The sequence below is a fragment of the Vanessa atalanta genome, chromosome 25, assembly GCF_905147765.1.
Source record: "Vanessa atalanta chromosome 25, ilVanAtal1.2, whole genome shotgun sequence".
NCBI lineage: Eukaryota > Metazoa > Arthropoda > Insecta > Lepidoptera > Nymphalidae > Vanessa > Vanessa atalanta.
In genome coordinates this window covers 4648913-4667209 of record NC_061895.1, presented here as the reverse complement: position 1 = coordinate 4667209, position 18297 = coordinate 4648913, and the positions used below count along the sequence as shown (strand labels likewise).

General features: G+C 33.0%; 4 protein-coding genes across 4 annotated transcripts; 2 read left to right on the top strand and 2 right to left on the bottom strand.

The window, feature by feature from the left end:
* The first annotated feature begins 2212 nt into the window (after nucleotides 1-2212).
* Nucleotides 2213-2973, top strand: LOC125073734 (protein lethal(2)essential for life-like). The gene has a single exon (XM_047684747.1). It carries the CDS (start codon nucleotides 2330-2332, stop codon nucleotides 2861-2863), a length of 534 nt encoding a protein of 177 aa, XP_047540703.1. The 5' UTR covers nucleotides 2213-2329; the 3' UTR covers nucleotides 2864-2973.
* A 2940-nt stretch (nucleotides 2974-5913) lies between these two features.
* On the top strand, nucleotides 5914-6691 carry LOC125073717 (alpha-crystallin B chain-like). Its single transcript, XM_047684704.1, has one exon. The coding sequence runs from the start codon at nucleotides 5974-5976 to the stop codon at nucleotides 6487-6489; it is 516 nt and encodes a 171-aa protein (XP_047540660.1). The 5' UTR covers nucleotides 5914-5973; the 3' UTR covers nucleotides 6490-6691.
* Nucleotides 6692-7110: 419 nt separating this feature from the next.
* LOC125073785 (facilitated trehalose transporter Tret1-like) lies at nucleotides 7111-14807 on the bottom strand. The gene is made up of 4 exons (XM_047684822.1): nucleotides 14599-14807; nucleotides 10825-10957; nucleotides 8274-9035; nucleotides 7111-7148 (listed from the first exon to the last, which is right to left on the bottom strand). Exons 1-4 carry the CDS (start codon nucleotides 14632-14634, stop codon nucleotides 7111-7113), a joined length of 969 nt encoding a protein of 322 aa, XP_047540778.1. The 5' UTR covers nucleotides 14635-14807.
* A 1835-nt stretch (nucleotides 14808-16642) lies between these two features.
* On the bottom strand, nucleotides 16643-17389 carry LOC125073733 (protein lethal(2)essential for life-like). Its single transcript, XM_047684746.1, has one exon. The coding sequence runs from the start codon at nucleotides 17272-17274 to the stop codon at nucleotides 16738-16740; it is 537 nt and encodes a 178-aa protein (XP_047540702.1). The 5' UTR covers nucleotides 17275-17389; the 3' UTR covers nucleotides 16643-16737.
* Nucleotides 17390-18297: the final 908 nt, after the last annotated feature.

Here is an 18297-nt window from a genome sequence, read left to right as displayed (position 1 = left end):
CGGCCACGAAATCAATACCCACGTTCCGGAATGTTCGGGAATATTTTTAACGTACCTATTTCACTCCTAGATAACAATAGCATTCTTTATCTAAATTATCAATATATCAATTAGGTATAGAAAAGTCACTTTTAAACGCTACAATAATGAATCATGTTTTGTTTTATAAATAGGTAATATTTTAACAAAAAAAATTTTTCTACATAAATGGTGAGAAAAAAAACTCTTGTTTTAAAGAAGGTATTTGACAAGATATTACCCTACGGTAAAGGGTATTATGAAATGTAATAATTTTTATCCCTTATTGATTAAATAATTTTAACATTTAACAGTGATTGATGTAACTACATCTGAGGATTTAATGACAGAACAAGAAATTAAAAAAAAAAAACGTGATAAATGTTAATGTCAAAAACTTTAAAAAATTCTATAATTTTTTTTTGGTTCTAGAAATGTCGCCTCTCTATTCAATTCATTGCAGCTGTTGTCACCCGACGTGACCCAATCAATACAGTACACATGCTCGGGAATATTCTCGAATATTTTTAACATTTCAGCATAGCAATAACAAAAAGGTCTTTATCTAAATTGTCTACAAATAGAGACATATTTCTAGAAAAATAACTGTCCAAGAAACGTTTTGTACGAAAAATTATGGTTCATAAAACTTGATATATGTAGAACTTTACGTCAATATTCAGATGTTTCTTTTTGATGAAATAATTTCATATCTTAAAAGGAAATCTCTATCAAACTGAAAATGGATTGGCCTGTAAATTATTATTAACTTACTTATTAATAAGGTTATAAGTAGAGCAGTTGTGTTTTTGTGATCGTTTCCAATATCTTTCCCCCAAACGTTATTGTAACTATTTAAAAAAAATACTTTCTTAATTTTTGTTCGATTCAATTGCATGTTTAATTATTACTATAAATTGACTTACAGAGGCATAGTTAGAGTAGGAATTCTTACATAGCCACCTGAAGCATTATAAAATGATGATATGATATGATATTGGTATCCTATATCAAAAATAAATATTCAATTCAAAGACAATTAGACAATTATGCTATTTTTTTACTAAAAGGATGGTATTCCAAAACACTGTTATTTTCTTTAATTTCATAAACTAATTTAATTAAAATAAAATTGACTTCAAGAAATTAACATAGTTATCGAAAGCGACAAATAAATTTAATTATTGTTTCAGACATAATAAATTGATATTGTCTAGCCTAGTAGCGCCTGCGACGTAGATTTTTGGATGGAGTTTATTTTATTGCGGCCATTGGTACAATACAAGAGTTTACAAATTACAATTTGTATTTTAAATAAATATTTGTATTTCATTATATTTTTATTTTATAGAAACTGAGCAGGGGGCTGATTCAGTCCATATTTATGAATGATATTGTACTTACATTTCTAGGTCGTCTTGTGGACATATTGACAAAAAATCCTGTCATACAAAATACCGGTCAGTGTAAAATACATATCTTGAGATACACACCATTGTAGGTATAAGATAAGGAAGATTTTTTTAAGTATATGATGTCGTTTAAAGCCAATAAGAAATTATTGCAGAATTTTATTGTTTTATTATAAGGTTAATTAAGAACTAGATTAATTAATGAAAAATGTTAATTATGTCATTTTATAGATAAATAACACACACATATTACAACAATCATGTGTGTGTTGTATAGGAAGTCATAAAAATACATCTGTTTACTTATAATAAAATGCATAATCCTATACATTAAAAATATAATATTGAAAATTGAAACAACATTTCGTATAGGTATTGTTCATTCAACTGTTAATAAGTACAGTAAAACCAATGGTATTCTAATAAAAACATCATTGAGTAAAACTTAACTAGGTACTCAACATTTTAACTCATGAAAGTATTAAATCAAAAATCTTATCCTAAAAACTAAAAAAGTACTCCGATTACAATCTATATATTTATTCTGAGATAAACTAATAAAACTCAACAACAGAATGTTCGAGTATTCAAAATTAGCATCCTTTCCTTTCTTTCTCACGGATCAATAACATTATTGTTTACAAATTCGCCGGTCGCGCAGCTTCAAGAACATTCGTGAAACAGTTATCAAAGTGGAACGAACGCCGACCGACTCAATATTTCCAGACATTTCTATTCCCCACTAGATGGCGTGCGGAGGTATAAATACAGCGGTGAAGCGCGCTCTGGCATAGTATTTGAATCAAGCATTCGAACCGCTAAGCATCTCAGAGAAGTCTCTGTGGATTTTATTCAGAGTGTTAAATTGATTATATTTAAGTACGATTAATAATTTAAAAATGTCTCTTCTACCGTATTTATTCGGCAACAACTACTACAGACCAAATCGTCTTCTGGACCAAGATTTTGGCCTGGCGTTGACACCTGACGACATGTTGACCGTGGTCGCTGCACCGTTGGTCTCCCAGGACTATTACAGGCCATGGCGTCAATTAGCAAATGCAGCTCGTGATGTCGGCTCCAGCATCAAGGCGGATAAAGACAAATTTCAAGTAAATTTGGACGTTCAACATTTTGAACCAGACGAAATTACCGTGAAAACAGCTGATGGTTTTATCGTTGTGGAGGGAAAACATGAGGAGAAAAAGGATGAGCATGGCTTCATTTCTCGTCAGTTTGTCAGAAAATACGCGCTTCCCAAGGGTTGCAATCCGGACACAGTTGAATCTCGGCTTTCGTCGGACGGCGTACTTACCGTCGTAGCACCAAGACAACCCTCCGCTTTGAAGAACGAAAAGACTGTCCCTATTCAACAAACCGGCCCTGTTCGCAAGGAAATTAAAGATTCGAGTGAACAAGAAGATAAAAACTGAATTCATTATTTTATAAGTATTGTAAAATGTAATAAGTTTCCCTCCATCCTGTATAATTTAGAGACTGATTTTATTTTTAATTTCTAATAATAAACTGTTTACAATTCTAATTCTGATTGTTTTAATTCTTTAAACTTGTCATAACTCTATTCAAATAAATCTCTCACATTTTTAATGAATAGTTTGACACAAAATTAAATCTTAAAAAATAATTTTATTCATGTAAAAAGCTTTAATTTATGTACAATTTTCTTCGTCAAAAATACGCTTAGTATAGTATACTTAGAACAAAAAATATGATTTAATTATTCATGATTTCCACAGATATATAAATATATAGATTATAGAGAGATAAAATTTGACAATCGATTCGCACCTAAAACTGCTAAAAAAGTTTATTGTCTATGCTAGTGTTCTATTTAAATATAAGGGTTTTATTTTGTTACACAAATTAATTAGTTAGGTATAAATACGTGGAGAAAATAACAGACTTACAGTTCACTAAAAAAGTGCTTAAAAAGTGTTTTTACTTGAATAAAGAATATTTTGATTTTAATACATAAACATAATCTTATTTTATGATAAATTTAAAGAGTTAAAATTTTATAATAGTACTACGGCGAGAATCTGCAGCAACAGTACCTACACAAAACGAATCGTAACGCTGAAACTATGAAGTGTAAGGAGGATTACAATTAGCTCTTCACTCGATGAAGTATTTACCAAAATGTAGGAAATAAGGGTTCGACAAATGCAAGATAAGCAAGATTGTAGCTAGAGAATATTACCTTAAATTAACATTAAATCTTTCCTTGGAATTTATAAATTTGTCTAATATAATAATTTTAAAATGACGCCCATTGAAAGCCATTTTCTTACCTTTCTCTGTGTCCACCGAGTGTTGGTTCCTTCAAATTTTACTTATATGTAAATTGTATATATAACTAAGTAAAAATATTATTTTTTATCTCTATACTCGATAGATAAAACTCTCAAACGGACGATGATCGAAATCTATTCTAAATTGCGATTATAATATACAATAAATTTGATAGGTGATTTTCGAATGAATAATTTGATTTATTTTATTTTATTAATAATAATGTCTCGCTGGTCTAGTGGCTGGCATATAAGACTATAGATACGGACGTAAATTAAAACCTTAGGCCTTAATAAAAAAAGTTAGGCCAATAAAATGTTAATGAATTTTTTGGTCGTTAAATTATTCTAGCAACCCAGTGTTTAAAAATGTATACTCTTGTGTCTCGGAAAGCATAGTCATTCTTCGAGAATGGTTTTCATGGTCGAATCTACTAGGACATCATCACTTGGACGACGTAAGGGCTTGGAATCCAAATAGAATTCGAAATTCGAATTTTAGATTCGAAAAAGAGCGTGGAATAAACATCACGTAATTTAATAAGTATATGCTCATTAAAATAATTTGAAAAAAATATAATAAAACATAAATATGTACATCTAATTAGTTATTTATCTATGTCTAACATGTATACTATATGCAAATTGGTTGTCAGATAAGGTTGGTATAAAAATATTACTGATAACTCTTGAGCGGTATTTCAGTGTTTTTAGAAGTTATGTAATTTTTATATACATGTAGGATTAAAGTATTTTCATAAACAAATATTTTGTCTCTCAAATCTTGAGAACGAATGGTAATAACTGAAGGAGTCCCTGAACATAAAACTTAGAAGAATAGTTGTATTATCAAATGACATTTTGCTTATCCGATCTATTTCTAAACTTAAATTCGAATTATAAACTGAAATGCAAATTTCGAATGTTAGATTATCAACGATTAAGCAACATGACATTTTCTAATTATATTCTCGTGAAAGTAAAACGAAGAATATGATAAAATATAGATATATACATACAGTTATTTATTTTTTCCGTACATCATGGCTATCATAGCTTTTTAACGTTTAATATTAGTTAATTTCATAGGAATTTGAGTAACTGAACGAAAAACATGATTAATTTTATAAGAATAGATTCTAAGAGTATCAATTCCAATAGAGTAAATAGAGTAAGCACACTTATTTCTAAAAATAAGTATATGATAAAATTATTATGTATAACCTCTTTTCTATTTTATTGCATAACTCTATATTTTGACAAGTTTGTCAATACATCAACATATAGCGAATATTCGATAAGAAGCTTAAAATCATTGAAATCAAATACTTTATATTGTGTAAAAAGGAACATTAGTAGCACATAATGATTCTATGTCCTCTGCTAAACCTAAATCTGCGTCCAAAATTATTTTCACTCATTAAACAAACAAGAAACTTAAGGCCGACCATAAAAATAGGCAAAGATAAGTTCCAGGTATGCATAGACGTACACCAATTTACAAAAGACGAAATACGAGTGAAAGCACGTTCAGAATACGTAATCATTGAAGGGAAACAGGAAAGGAAGACGAAAAGAGGTTGCATCGTCCGTCAGTTCGTGCGCAAGTTTAAACTTCCCGAAGGTTGCAATCCCCAGAAAGTGAAATCTGAACTATCTAAGGACGGTTTTTTAACAATCACAGCTCCGAGAAATCTTTGTGACATAAATTTACCATGTGAAACTGTTGTACCAATTAGTTACTCATCGAAGAATGCTGAACCGTCAAGTTTAATGGAAGACAAACCCGTAACTACCTCACCTTCAGATAAGAAATGCCATTAATCATGCCATTATGAAATCACCCAGTTAGAATACGTTCCAGAAAACGCTCAGTCCAAAATACATGCTATTGAATCTCTGAATTAAGGTGGGCGGTGCCAACTTTTATTTTTATCTTATTGACAAACAAATCCAAAGGATAAAAATACATTTCTATTTATACCAATGATGACTAATAAAAATATATTTTTTATTTATGGGATGTTTAATTCGTAATGTAGTCATGTAAACAATTTATCTACAATTTCGTCTGCACCTAGAAAATTCCTGGGAACACGTACGTTACTACAAATATACATGCATATGGCGTCATTGCTTATATCATATAAATAGAAGTGCTTTGAATACACAGCTTTATATCGAATACGTTCGCGTTCAGTGCAACATATTGAGAAACAACAAAACCTAAAATGTCATTTGCACCTTTTCTTTTCAACTATGACATGCCTCGATGGCCTAAGCGTCTACCAGATCAAAACTTCGGCCTCACTTTGTCGCCGGAAGACCTCTTCACCGCGTCGACTCCGATTGTGCCTCGATACCCTGTCTGGTGGCCAAAGGACACGGGCTCCTCCATCAAACTTGAAAAAGATAAATGGCAAATCAATGTCGACGTGCAGCATTTTGCACCGAGTGAAATAACCGTGAAGACTGTCAATGGTTATATAGTTGTGGAAGGCAAACACGAAGAGAAACAAGATGAGCATGGATTTATTTCCAGGCAATTTGTAAGGCGTTTCAAGATTCCAGAAGATACGGATTCTGATGCGATGGAGTCAAGGCTGTCGTCTGATGGTGTATTGACTGTTTTGGCTTCAAGAAAGGAAACCTCACAAGGTGAAAGAAATGTACCCATTACACACACTGGCCCTGTCCGGAAAGAAGCGAAAGACGATTCGTTAAAAGAGCAAATTATCGAAAAGTGAAAATTTTGACGCGTCGATAGTTTTAGTGAATTTATTTTTAAAATGACTGACTAATGAGACTGTGAATCAAGATTATGAGATTATTGAAATTGGTTTAAAATTATGTTTGAAATTATTTTGTTGTCGTTGTATATTTGTTCGGCCAACATGTTCCTAATGCAAGTGATATTAAATATTTAATATAGTACAAGTATTATTTAAAGTCTTTTTTATTGATACCTTTTCCATAATTTATGTGGGTTTTATTTTGTTTTCGTTTTTAAATATTTTAGATTTCGTGCCTGTCCGTTTTCTGCCTTTTACTTTATGGATTTTAACGCGTTCCCATCATCATATTTATTTAAGTTTTTAGAGTAATACAGCCATGTTTCATTTAACTAGCGACAGGGCTTCGCACGGATGCAATTAATTAATGAACAAAACGATATGATATAAATATAATGAATATCCTATGGCATTCAAATATAATGTAGCTTTCTACCAGTCAAATTTATTTTAGATTGGGTCATTAGCTACGGAGATTATCGTCTACATACAAACAAACATTTTACATGTTTATAATATTGGCAGAGATAACAACCGATGAAAACCTAAAATGTTCATATTTTTGTAATCAAGTCTCTAAGACGGCGTTATTTGGCTGTTAGCATGTTCGCTGTCTAAGTAATAAGAGATCAATCAAATAACTGAATAGGTAGATCTTCAAAAAGCCATACAAATACATCATGCATCTCTCATATATAATGTATTTAGTCCTATTTATTCGTCACGAAATATTTAATCCCTTCCACAATAGAAAACGAATATTACCTTAATTTTCTAAAAAAAAAATATTATTTGTAGATTTGATCAGTAGTTTTAGAAATATAATAGGGTATTTTAACAAATGCTTGTATCAAAAAACGTACGGCATGCGGTAAGCTGTACCAGCATACTACTCCTTGGATCGATCTTTACATGTATAATAATGAAACATAAATATTAAAAATCTAAGACAACATTACATAAATATTAATTTATGTCTCATTATTTCATGTAACCATAACTTACGAGGAAGTAAGCAACCATTAAACTATTAAATAAAGTATATGCATGCAAACATTTAATGTTTAGAGAAACACCTCAAAGCTATATTTTGTTTACATGAGAAATATTGATAAAGTATCATACCGTAAGAATGTTTTATTTAATTAAAAATAGTTTTGGAGTCACTAAAACTTTTTTTTCCATAAAATTTTAATCACTTATTCTGCTTATAGCGATCAATTAGTGAAATAAACATAATTAAAGTTAAATAAAACAGAAATCAACTTAACAAATTATATTATATACATATAGTTCTTAAATTTACAATTATTATTAAACAGCAGTATTATTATTTTTGTAAGTATCCTCTATGTCTTGCAGCGTTCGGCCATTTGTTTCAGGTAAAAGAAAACACAATATAACAGTCGTTGCAATCGTTATCCCCCCAAAACAAGCGTACATGTAAATTTCACCATAATTTGCTATAAAACCTGGAGATATTTTCACACAAACAAAAAGCAGTAAGAATGACATAGAAGCTGATAGTCCTGATCCTAATCCTCTTAAATTATTAGAAAATAATTCTGGTATAAATGTCCAAGCTAAGACCACTATGCTTGAACCGAACACTGTATATAAAATAATAAGTGTCACTGCTAGCCATACGTATTCCGAAACGTTCATAAGAGATAAGAAAGCAACTAGACCAAATAACGAAAAACAGCAACAAAAATTAACGCCTAAAAAGAAAATCTTACGTGGTATATATTTATTACAACAAAAAATCAGAATGAATGTTAAAAGTCTGACGATGTCAAACATTATCATCAGTATAAATGGATCGATTTCACCATTTACAGTATTTCCAAGAATTTCCTTGGCGTAAAATGTTATTGAATTTACTCCATTAAATTGTATCACTATAGCTAGTAATATTCCTGTACAAAACGGTTTAATAAATGCTATATTGAAAACATCCTTGATCAAATATTTGTCTGTTTTTTCATTCTGCCTTTGCAAAACTAATTTCAGTTCTGTCTCTGCTTCACTTCCTTTTCCTCTGAACCATACAAATGACTTGATTCCTTCATCGATCTTTCCTTTAGATATCAACCACAAAGGAGTTTCTTTTAAGAAGAACAAAGAAATTAAACATAAAAGATTGACTGCGATATATATATAACTGCTAATTCTCCATGAGATATATCCCCCTATTATATGACTCAGAAGGATGCCCGTTGAAAGTGAGAGTGATGGACATAATAAAGAAAAACATCTGTATTTTGGTGAAGTGATTTCACCAAGGTATACCAAGGCCACTGGTCTATTTGATCCAACGGCAAAACCAGAAACAAATCTACCGATGAGTAAAAGAGTTATATTTGTGGCAAATGCTATTATCAGCCAACTAAGTATCGATAACAAACCGAGTATAATATGGCCAACTTTTCTTCCAAATCTGTCGATAAATGATCCCGCACAGACACAACTGATAATCATTGATAGTGGAGTAATTGAAGCTGAAAAGAGAAGTGAAGTTTAATTAGACACTATTAAGTAAAAAAAAACAAAATAGGGAATCGGCCTGTAAGTGCCACTGCTGGGCCTCTCTTGAAAATCAACATGATGTTCCAATGTGTTTGAGCGATACATAAGTGGTAGATTTCGTCCAACGCACGTAGACTCACAATGATATCCTTTACCGAGCAGGAGATAAATTAAATCAAAGCAGAGGAAAATTCAGTGGTGCCTTCTTTGTTTGAACATACAATTTTTGGTAAAAGTTGACATGTTCTCGTTAGTATGTAAGCTAAACATATTAAATAGAATATTTAGTCAGGCAAGTTCGTGCTTCGTGTCCATCATGGTAACACATTTACATTTCAAAATTCAGCAATGTCGTTTTTACGGTGTACCAGTATGTGTTTTTCCATTGCAAAATGTAGGTTATCTCGTTATAATGCAGTTGTTTTATATATTTACTTAGTATTCAATTATTAAATTAATAATTATAATTATATATTTTTTTTGAATTTGTTAATGTTTGTGTAGTTTTTGCTCTATACCAAATTTGGTTTTACAACTGTCTACAAACTGATTATCGTGTAGAAACTTTAATTATTTAAATAAATTAAATTATAAAATACATATAAAACTTAATTAGAGTCATAAAGTTTTATTAGATATGTCGTTGCGTGTATCATAAAAGAGAACGTAACAAATAGCGTGCGTTCTAGTTCTAGTATAAGGAAATAAATTAATTTAAAAATTAAATTAATAAAAATAATAACATTAGCAAAAATAAATACACAGTATTATCATTGCGGTTTTTATTTTATTTTTTTTAACCATTTTTAAAACATTGCGGTTAACAACAACCATATATTTGAGCCGATTAATGAAAGGTTGGAAAAAGAAAGAAGCGAGATGACCCAGTGGTCAGAACGCGTGTGTTAGATTTTTTATAGAGATTAGAGACTTAATACATTATGTCAGGATATTTTAAGATAATTTCTATTTACAAGTTTATACTTTATTCAAGTACTTTTGAATCGTCATTTAACAAACTATTTAAAGTAAAACTACCACCGGTTCGGAATGTAGATTCTACCGAGAAGAACCGGCAAGAAACTCAGTAGTTACTCTTTTTCAATATCCAAAAAATATTGTTAGTTAAATACAATTATACTAGCGTTGTATATATAATACTAACTTTGTGTATTGATAATTGCAAAAACACAATTCATATATTCATCAATAATTTAACAAGCAATAACAATTATACTATATCACAAAATTATATCGTAGCTTAAATGTTAGCCTCACTACAAATCACGTGACTCGCAATAATGAACATTAAAGTCAAAGTACCCTCTTATTTAATATCAATGTTATCAACACAATTAAAAAAAAAAACTTAAATTAAATGATTATTATTACAGAATTGATTAAAACATACAATACATAGTGTAAGCCTTGTTTGTAATTGTCTAATTATTTATTTATTTCTTACTTAATCTGACACGTGCATCTTAACCGATGATTGCGGGTTCAAGCCCGAGCAAGCACCACTGAATTTTCATGTGCTTAATTTGTGCTTATAATTCATCTCGTGCTCGGCGGTGAAGGAAAACGTCGTGAGGAAACCCGCATGTGTCTAATTTCAACGAAATTCTGCCACATGTATATTCCACCAACCCGCATTAGAGCAGCGTGGTGGAATATACTTCAAACCTTCTCAGAGGGACAGGAGGCCTTAGCCCAGCAGTGGGAAATTTACAGGCTGTTAATGTAGAAAACTTTACTCACCGATCCAAGAAGCGAGATTATCATCATAAGGAAAATTTTCATCCTTCTCAAGGTCTGGAAGGAGGACCGCACTGTACCCGTATGCAAAGCCAGCAGTTAATGAGAGCCATCCTGAAGCTGTAATGGCTGTCAACTGAAATATAAAGCTAGGTTTTATGTTTAACTAAACTATCATGGTGCGGTAATCCTAACAGTTGTTAAGGTATCAGACTCGAGTGAATATTACTCGGCAGAATGTCAATATTCAACTTTGTTCAGCTTTGTTCACTTATAAATTATTTGTCACTTTGTATACCTTTTTTTAATTAGATATTTCACTTTGGGTGTAAAAGCATTAAAAGATGCGGAATGAAAAAAAAAAACTAATCGTCTGATTCTACTTTTAGAAAAATGGTTTTATGTATCATGATTCATATTAAAATACAGACCAAAATAAACATTTTTTTTTAATGTTATTGTACTCTTCTATCTATATCCAACAAAGTTTAGTCAACAAGAAGGGTTAACTAGACATAACATCTTAGTTCCCTCGGTTAGTGTCGCATTGGATTTAAAAATAAAAAATAAATACAAAACTTAAAATTAGGTACACACAACACAACATTGTAAAATACAAGTCAACTATAAAAATAAATGTTATTTTAACAATTTACAGTAAGCTAAAGGAGCCAAAAAAATTAAGTACATACATACAACAAACAAACACACGAACAACGAAGTGATCCTGTGAAGGTTTCTTTTTCCTTTAGAGGTACTAAACCCAAAAAATCATGGATTTTGGATACTCTAAATATATCAATCGTATCTTTTTTTTTTTTTTTTTTTTTTTTTTTATGTCATAAGGTGGCAAACGAGCAGGAGGCTCACCTGATGGAAAGTGACTACCACCGCCCATGGACATCTGCAACACCGGGGGGCTTGCAGGTGCGTTGCCGGCCTTTCAGGAAAGAGTACGCTCTTTTCTTGAAGGTTCCCAAGTCGTATCGGTTCGGAAAAACCGCCGGCGAAAGCTGGTTCCACAGAGTGGTTGTGCGAGGCAGAAAATGTCTTAAAAATCGCGCTGTTGTGGATTTTCGGACATCTAGGTGGTGCGGGTGATATTTGGAATTTTGACGAGATGTCCGAAGGTGAAATTCAGCAGCCGGGATTAATTCGAACAATTCCTCTGAACATTCCCCGTGATAAATTCTGTAGAAGATGCAGAGCGATCCAACATCTCTACGCAAAGCCAAAGGATCAAGCAGATCGGAAAGGGCTTGATCGTCGATAATTCGAGCCGCTCTACGTTGGATACGGTCAAATGGAAGGAGCTGGTACTGGGGAGCACCCGCCCAGAGGTGAGAGCAGTATTCCATGTGAGGCCGAATTTGCGCCTTGTATAGTCTTAGACGATGGGCCGACGTGAAATACTGTCTTGCCTTGCTGAGCACACCAAGCTTTTTTGATGCCAATTTGGCTTTGCCTTCCAATTGACCGCGGAACTGAACGAGACTCGAAACATCAACGCCAAGTATTCCGATACTAGCTGTAGCGGCTAACGGAATGTTCTCGAATCGTGGAGATACGACAAATGGTGTTTTTTTAGCGGTTAACGCGCAAACTTGCGTCTTTTTGGGGTTGAAGTGAACTAAGTTTAGCCGACCCCAGTTCGAGACTTTGTTTAACGAAGACTCGATTTCAGATACAAGTTTGTTCCGGTTTTCTTCGACGTTTTCCCGAGAAATATTAGCACGGCCGGTGTATGAGGTGTCTACGGTGCTGTCGTCTGCATAGCAATGAATGTTACTGATTTGCAACAAGTCATTGATATGCAGAAGAAACAGAGTGGGTGATAGAACGCAGCCTTGTGGAACACCAGCATTGACGAATTTTAAGTCAGAGCATGCACCGTCGACAACGACCTTGATGCTCCGATCTGCCAAAAAACTGGTAATCCAATTGCATAATTTTCCGGGAAGCCCATAGGAAGGAAGCTTCGAAAGAAGCGCTTTGTGCCACACGCGATCGAAGGCCTTCGCTATGTCCAGACTGGCTGCTAATGCCTCCCCTTTGCTCTCAACTGCTTCTGCCCATCTATGAGTAAGGTAAACTAGAAGATCACCGGCTGAGCGACCCCGACGGAAACCGTACTGGCGGTCGCTAATCAGCTGGTACTCCTCTAGGTACCGCAGGAGCTGGCAGTTTATAATGGACTCCATTACCTTGGAGAACAAGGAGGTGATGGCTATAGGCCTATAATTGGACGGGTCTGAGCGGTTGCCCTTTTTAGGGATCGGATGCACCAAAGCAGTCTTCCAGGAGTTCGGGACGACGCCGAATGCATAGGATTGCCGGAAAAGACGCGTTAAGACCGGCGCCAACTCGGGAGCACAAGTCCGTAGCACGATTGGAGGGATGCCATCGGGTCCACTCGACTTATGAATATCCAAGGAAAGAAGTGCTTTACGAACTGCACTTTGCCGGAATTTAACCTCCGGCATCGTGGTATCACACCGCGGGATTGTTGGTGGTGACTTTCCTCGGTCTATCGAATACGATTGCCATCTATTAAAATAAATTTGTTGATTTACTAGCATCGAAGACAATAAAGACTATTTCTCGGCATATATTTTTTGCTTTACATATTCATACACAATGTACCGGTATAGGTGGTTATGTCAATGTAGTCGGAGAAAAAACTTGTCAGCCTCTAGACTTTCTAAGCAAACTTTCCCATAACTATAACAAGGTATATGGATAAAAATATATATGTATGTAAGGTAAAGTATTAAGTACTGGATAAATCTAACTTAAAATAAATTATTAGAAAAGAAAACATTTTATTAAAAAACTATTATATTTCAAAGTTGTTTACCGTTGAGGAATTCCTTCGTCTGGAACCAGTTCCTGTATTGGCCCCAAACGAAGGAACTCCTCAACGATATAGAATCGGATCAAGCTTTTCATAAGAATGTATTGTCATCAGAACTGAACGAAAATGTAATTTTTTTTATTGTTTAGGATAAGAGGAAATGCTTCTAATTCATCTTGTAAGAATTTTTTTATGGTATATTTCAGCGGATGAACAAATGGGCCACCTGATGGAAGCTAGTGGTCACCACCGTCAACAAAGACACTGTATGAAGTATTAACCATTGCTTACAACGCCAATTTGCAACCAACCTAGGGAGCTAAGATGTTATGTCCCTTGTTCTGATACTGGTTATAGTATAATCAGCGAATATTTTTTTTTATAATCTGACCTATTTTTATTGCAAAATAAGTTGTAAGTATTTACAAAAACACAGCAATACTGATGTTTATATTACTTTATGACGTGCTAAAACTATTTATTATCACGATCTTTGTATAATAATATCTAAGCTACTGTAAATTACAATAAATGTAACACTTAAATCAAAATCTTCATTTAATTTATATTTAAGATAAGAGATACACTTGTTTATTCATTGGATGAAAACTACCTCTGGTTTAGAAACTCAGACTTGGGAGCTAATTCTACTAACATATAAGGTTTATAGTACCACCCCGATTATATTCAGATTTAGCTTCGGATTTTCCTCACAAATATAAAATCTTATATAATAATAGCGTAAGGCGATTTTTGTCCCGGTGGTTATGGGACAATGGCTGCACAAAATAAAGTTTGCATACCCGTTATAGGGGGTACAAAAAATAGCACAGGGAATGCGGGTGATTATCTTTATTTAAGCTCGATGGTGTCACATAAACTTAAGAGAAGTAGTATATGTCCAAAATAAAAATAAAAATCACCTGTCTAAAGACGTAGGATTTAAATATAGTTATCATTTCCACAAAAACACTTGTATGAAACGAATACAGTCTACGTCGTATTTCACTCACGATTAAAGTAAAACTAGTAAAATTTAAATAGCTATCTTTAAAGCAAGCATTTTTAACCTTTATCGGTGTACAGTTATAGGTACATTATATCAGGAGCGCTGAGTGCCTATTTAGTGTACTTAATTTGTGTTTACAATTCATCTTGTGTTCGACGGTGAAGAAACTCATCCTAAATGTGTGGGATGAAAATCTGGCACATCTTGTATCAAGCCCAATTGAAGCAGCGCGGTGGATTTGATGGTGAATGCTTCAAACCTTCTCAAAATGAGAGGAAGCGTTAGTCCAGAAATGGGACATTTAAAGTTGGCAGGCAGAGATCATATGTGCTTTGTTCCAAATATTGGGTTCTATTTGGATTTAATGGTTGCTGAAGTCCGTAAGTACAGATGGAGTCGGCGCCCCTGATATATACAGTTAACCCCGATTAACCGGGGTCGGTTTATCCAGGGAGAGGATTAACCTGCGTCTCTTCGATATCTTCAATTGAAATCTCACTGGACTTTTTGAAACAGCAAGTAGCCCGTAGTTCAATCAACTACTGACATCTTACAAAACTGAATCATGTAATAGAAGAGAACCAAAGGAATAGAAACTAGAAGCTAGAAGCAAACAAAATAACCTATTATGTAAGAAAAAAAACTGAAGCAATATTGGAAACCAGAAATTTGTATATATATTAGATTGTAATTTTTATTAACTTCAAGTGTTTAAATTGGAATTTTAAAAAGTCGAGACATTTATTTCGGATTAACGGTGGTTTCAGTTAATCTCTCCCGGCCGCTGGGTTAATCGGTGTACTGTATAGCTCTTAAATATTCAGTTTGTATCGTAACAATTTGCCATGATACATAATATAATATGCCCTTGTTGTTACACAATTATAATTAAATATATGTCATGTCTATATGTCTTATAAATCTGTAAATATAATAAAATTGTGTCTGTTTGTAATATTAAATAACCGCTTTTTACTAAATGTATATGTATGTATATACAGAAAGGATTTAGGGAACTAGGTGTTATTATTTATTACACATGACTATTTCTAATCATATTCAATATATGTACTTAATTTGATTGACAAAAACCCGCCGAGTTTCTTTCGCCGGTTCTTCTCAGGTCAGGGTGTTTCCTTTTCCGAACCGGTGGTAGTGTTTAATTTGACTATCAATAAGTAAGTGTAATGCTTCTATGTTGAATAAAGAAATCTGAGTTTGAGTTACTTACAGCTAAAAATATAATCTACCTCAAATTTAGATACTTTATTGATTTATCATTATGAACCAGCTACACAAATAGTGACAAAACGTCGCCAAAATATAAATGTTTTTAACCGAGATCAAAAAAAGGAGGTTATCGATTCTAATGTTTGTTACTTGAGAACTCCCGATATTTATGAAACGAAATGTTTTTTGTCTGTTTAATCGTACTCCCCGTAATTTGGTCTCATTTAAATGACGAAAAATATGAGGTCGGTATTTTTTTTTATTATTTTTACATGAAATAAAGTGATTGATGTAGGTAGATGAAGGTATTTTTAATTTACTTAGTTGTGCCGTTTTTATTTTGCAAAATGGAATACATATAGAATTTTAGTAAAATGTTATGTATTTTTTTTTTGACTTGGCGTGCATAGGCAGCACGACAAGAGATTTAACTGAAGCAGCTTAGTGCCACCTCGATATCCTACTGCCTTTCCTAAATTCAAATTTATCAGAAACAAATAAAAATAAAAAATTCTATTGAGACATCATTGCAAACTGTTATGCAAAATTTAGATGATTTTTCTGTTACCTACGTTTTAAAAGATTAATCTTTTTAAAGTAAAAAGTAATGAGACAAATCAACACTGCTAATAAACATTAATTTGAAGCCTAACTAAATTATTAAGGCAAATTAAAGGACTTGACCCACTTTTACGAATTAAAAAACTAAGATAAATAAAAGCCATGAATTATACGAACACAAAATATTTTATTGAAATTAATCAGTCTTATAAGAACGTAACATGAAGGAATGACTTAAAATAAAATACTGAAAAACGCAACTTTACTCGGCTTTGTCGCCATTCGCCTGATCCTTCACTTCCTTGCGGACTGGGCCAGTTTGCGTGATAGGAACCGCACGTTCACCTTGAACCGCTGGAGGCACCTTCCGCGGAGCAGTGATAGTTAGCACACCATCGGATGACAAACGCGATTCAACAGTCTCTGGAGTACAGCCTTCGGGAATGGCATACCGACGTGTGAATTGACGAGAAATGAAGCCATGTTGATCTTTCTTCTCCTCGTGTTTGCCTTCGACGACAATATAACCATCTGCAGTTTTGACACTTATCTCTTCAGGGTTGAAATGTTGAACATCGAGATTCACTTGAAATTTGTCTTTGTCGTTCTTAATACTGGATCCGACATCCCGTGCCGCTGCGGCGAGATGACGCCAGGGTCTATAATATTCACGATTGACCATAGGACCAGTAACAACGCCCAGAAGGTCATCAGGAGTTAATCCCAACCCAAAGTGCTGGTCAATGAGGCGGCGAGGACGCTCAAGTTCGTAATCCAACAAAAACGGTAGTAGAGCCATTTTTAAGAATTCTTGCTTCTGATTAAATTGAAATGTCGCGCCAAAATCGCTGTTCACAAGTCGAGAGATTCGTACGCTTGCTTGTTTACAAATGATACAGGACAGCGCTTGAATCGCGTATTTAAACGCGCAGACGTGATTCTAGTCGTACGTAGAACGTTCGAGAGTCGAGCATTCGAGAACGAGCTATTCAAAGTCAGGGATTCTCAAATAGGGGCCGCATTTGGTTTTTTTTGGACTGAATGTATGATGGTTCAAATAAATATTGTTAGTAAATATATAGATATAACAGGCTAATAACGTAAATTTTGACTTAAATTTAGTTCTAAGTTCTTGCCATTTTATGTTTAACTGAATATACAGAAGGTATTTTTTTAATTCAGTGGAGTTATTTATATATTTATAAATAACAATAGATTGATATTTATGAATGTTCGATTGATGCAATTTAAAATGAATATACATATTACCTTTCATTACATAATGTATATAAATTTTTATCGTAGTAATTAGATAAGCTTTTTTATTATTATTATTCTAATAACTTTTTTTTTGTGTTTTCTTTATTAATTAATTAATTCATTATATTTTAAGTGGTAGATAATTGTAAATTGTATTCCTACTTAAATGCAAATATTTTTTTTATTCCTATGAATTTATATGTATATATATAAATTCATAGAAATAATTTATTTATATTTACTTTTATAAAAAAAATATTAATTTCTTAGTATATTATAATAATAGCCTACCTATAACCACTTCGTTGGTCGGTAAAGATTTTTAAGATAAGCCAACATATAACTGCCCATCCCATTTAGAGTTGTTTTTGGTGGATTTTCCGCTATTCTTTGAACATTGTCCGATGAAAGTATACTCTTTGTTCATTTTTTAAAAGTATGACTACATGTCATGTATGGAAAATTTCGACTATCTCTATGCCACTTTTGATGTACTTATGTACCGTTCGTATAAATAATTTTAGTATATTTGCTGCGGTGCCGTTAATACGGCAGTAGCAAA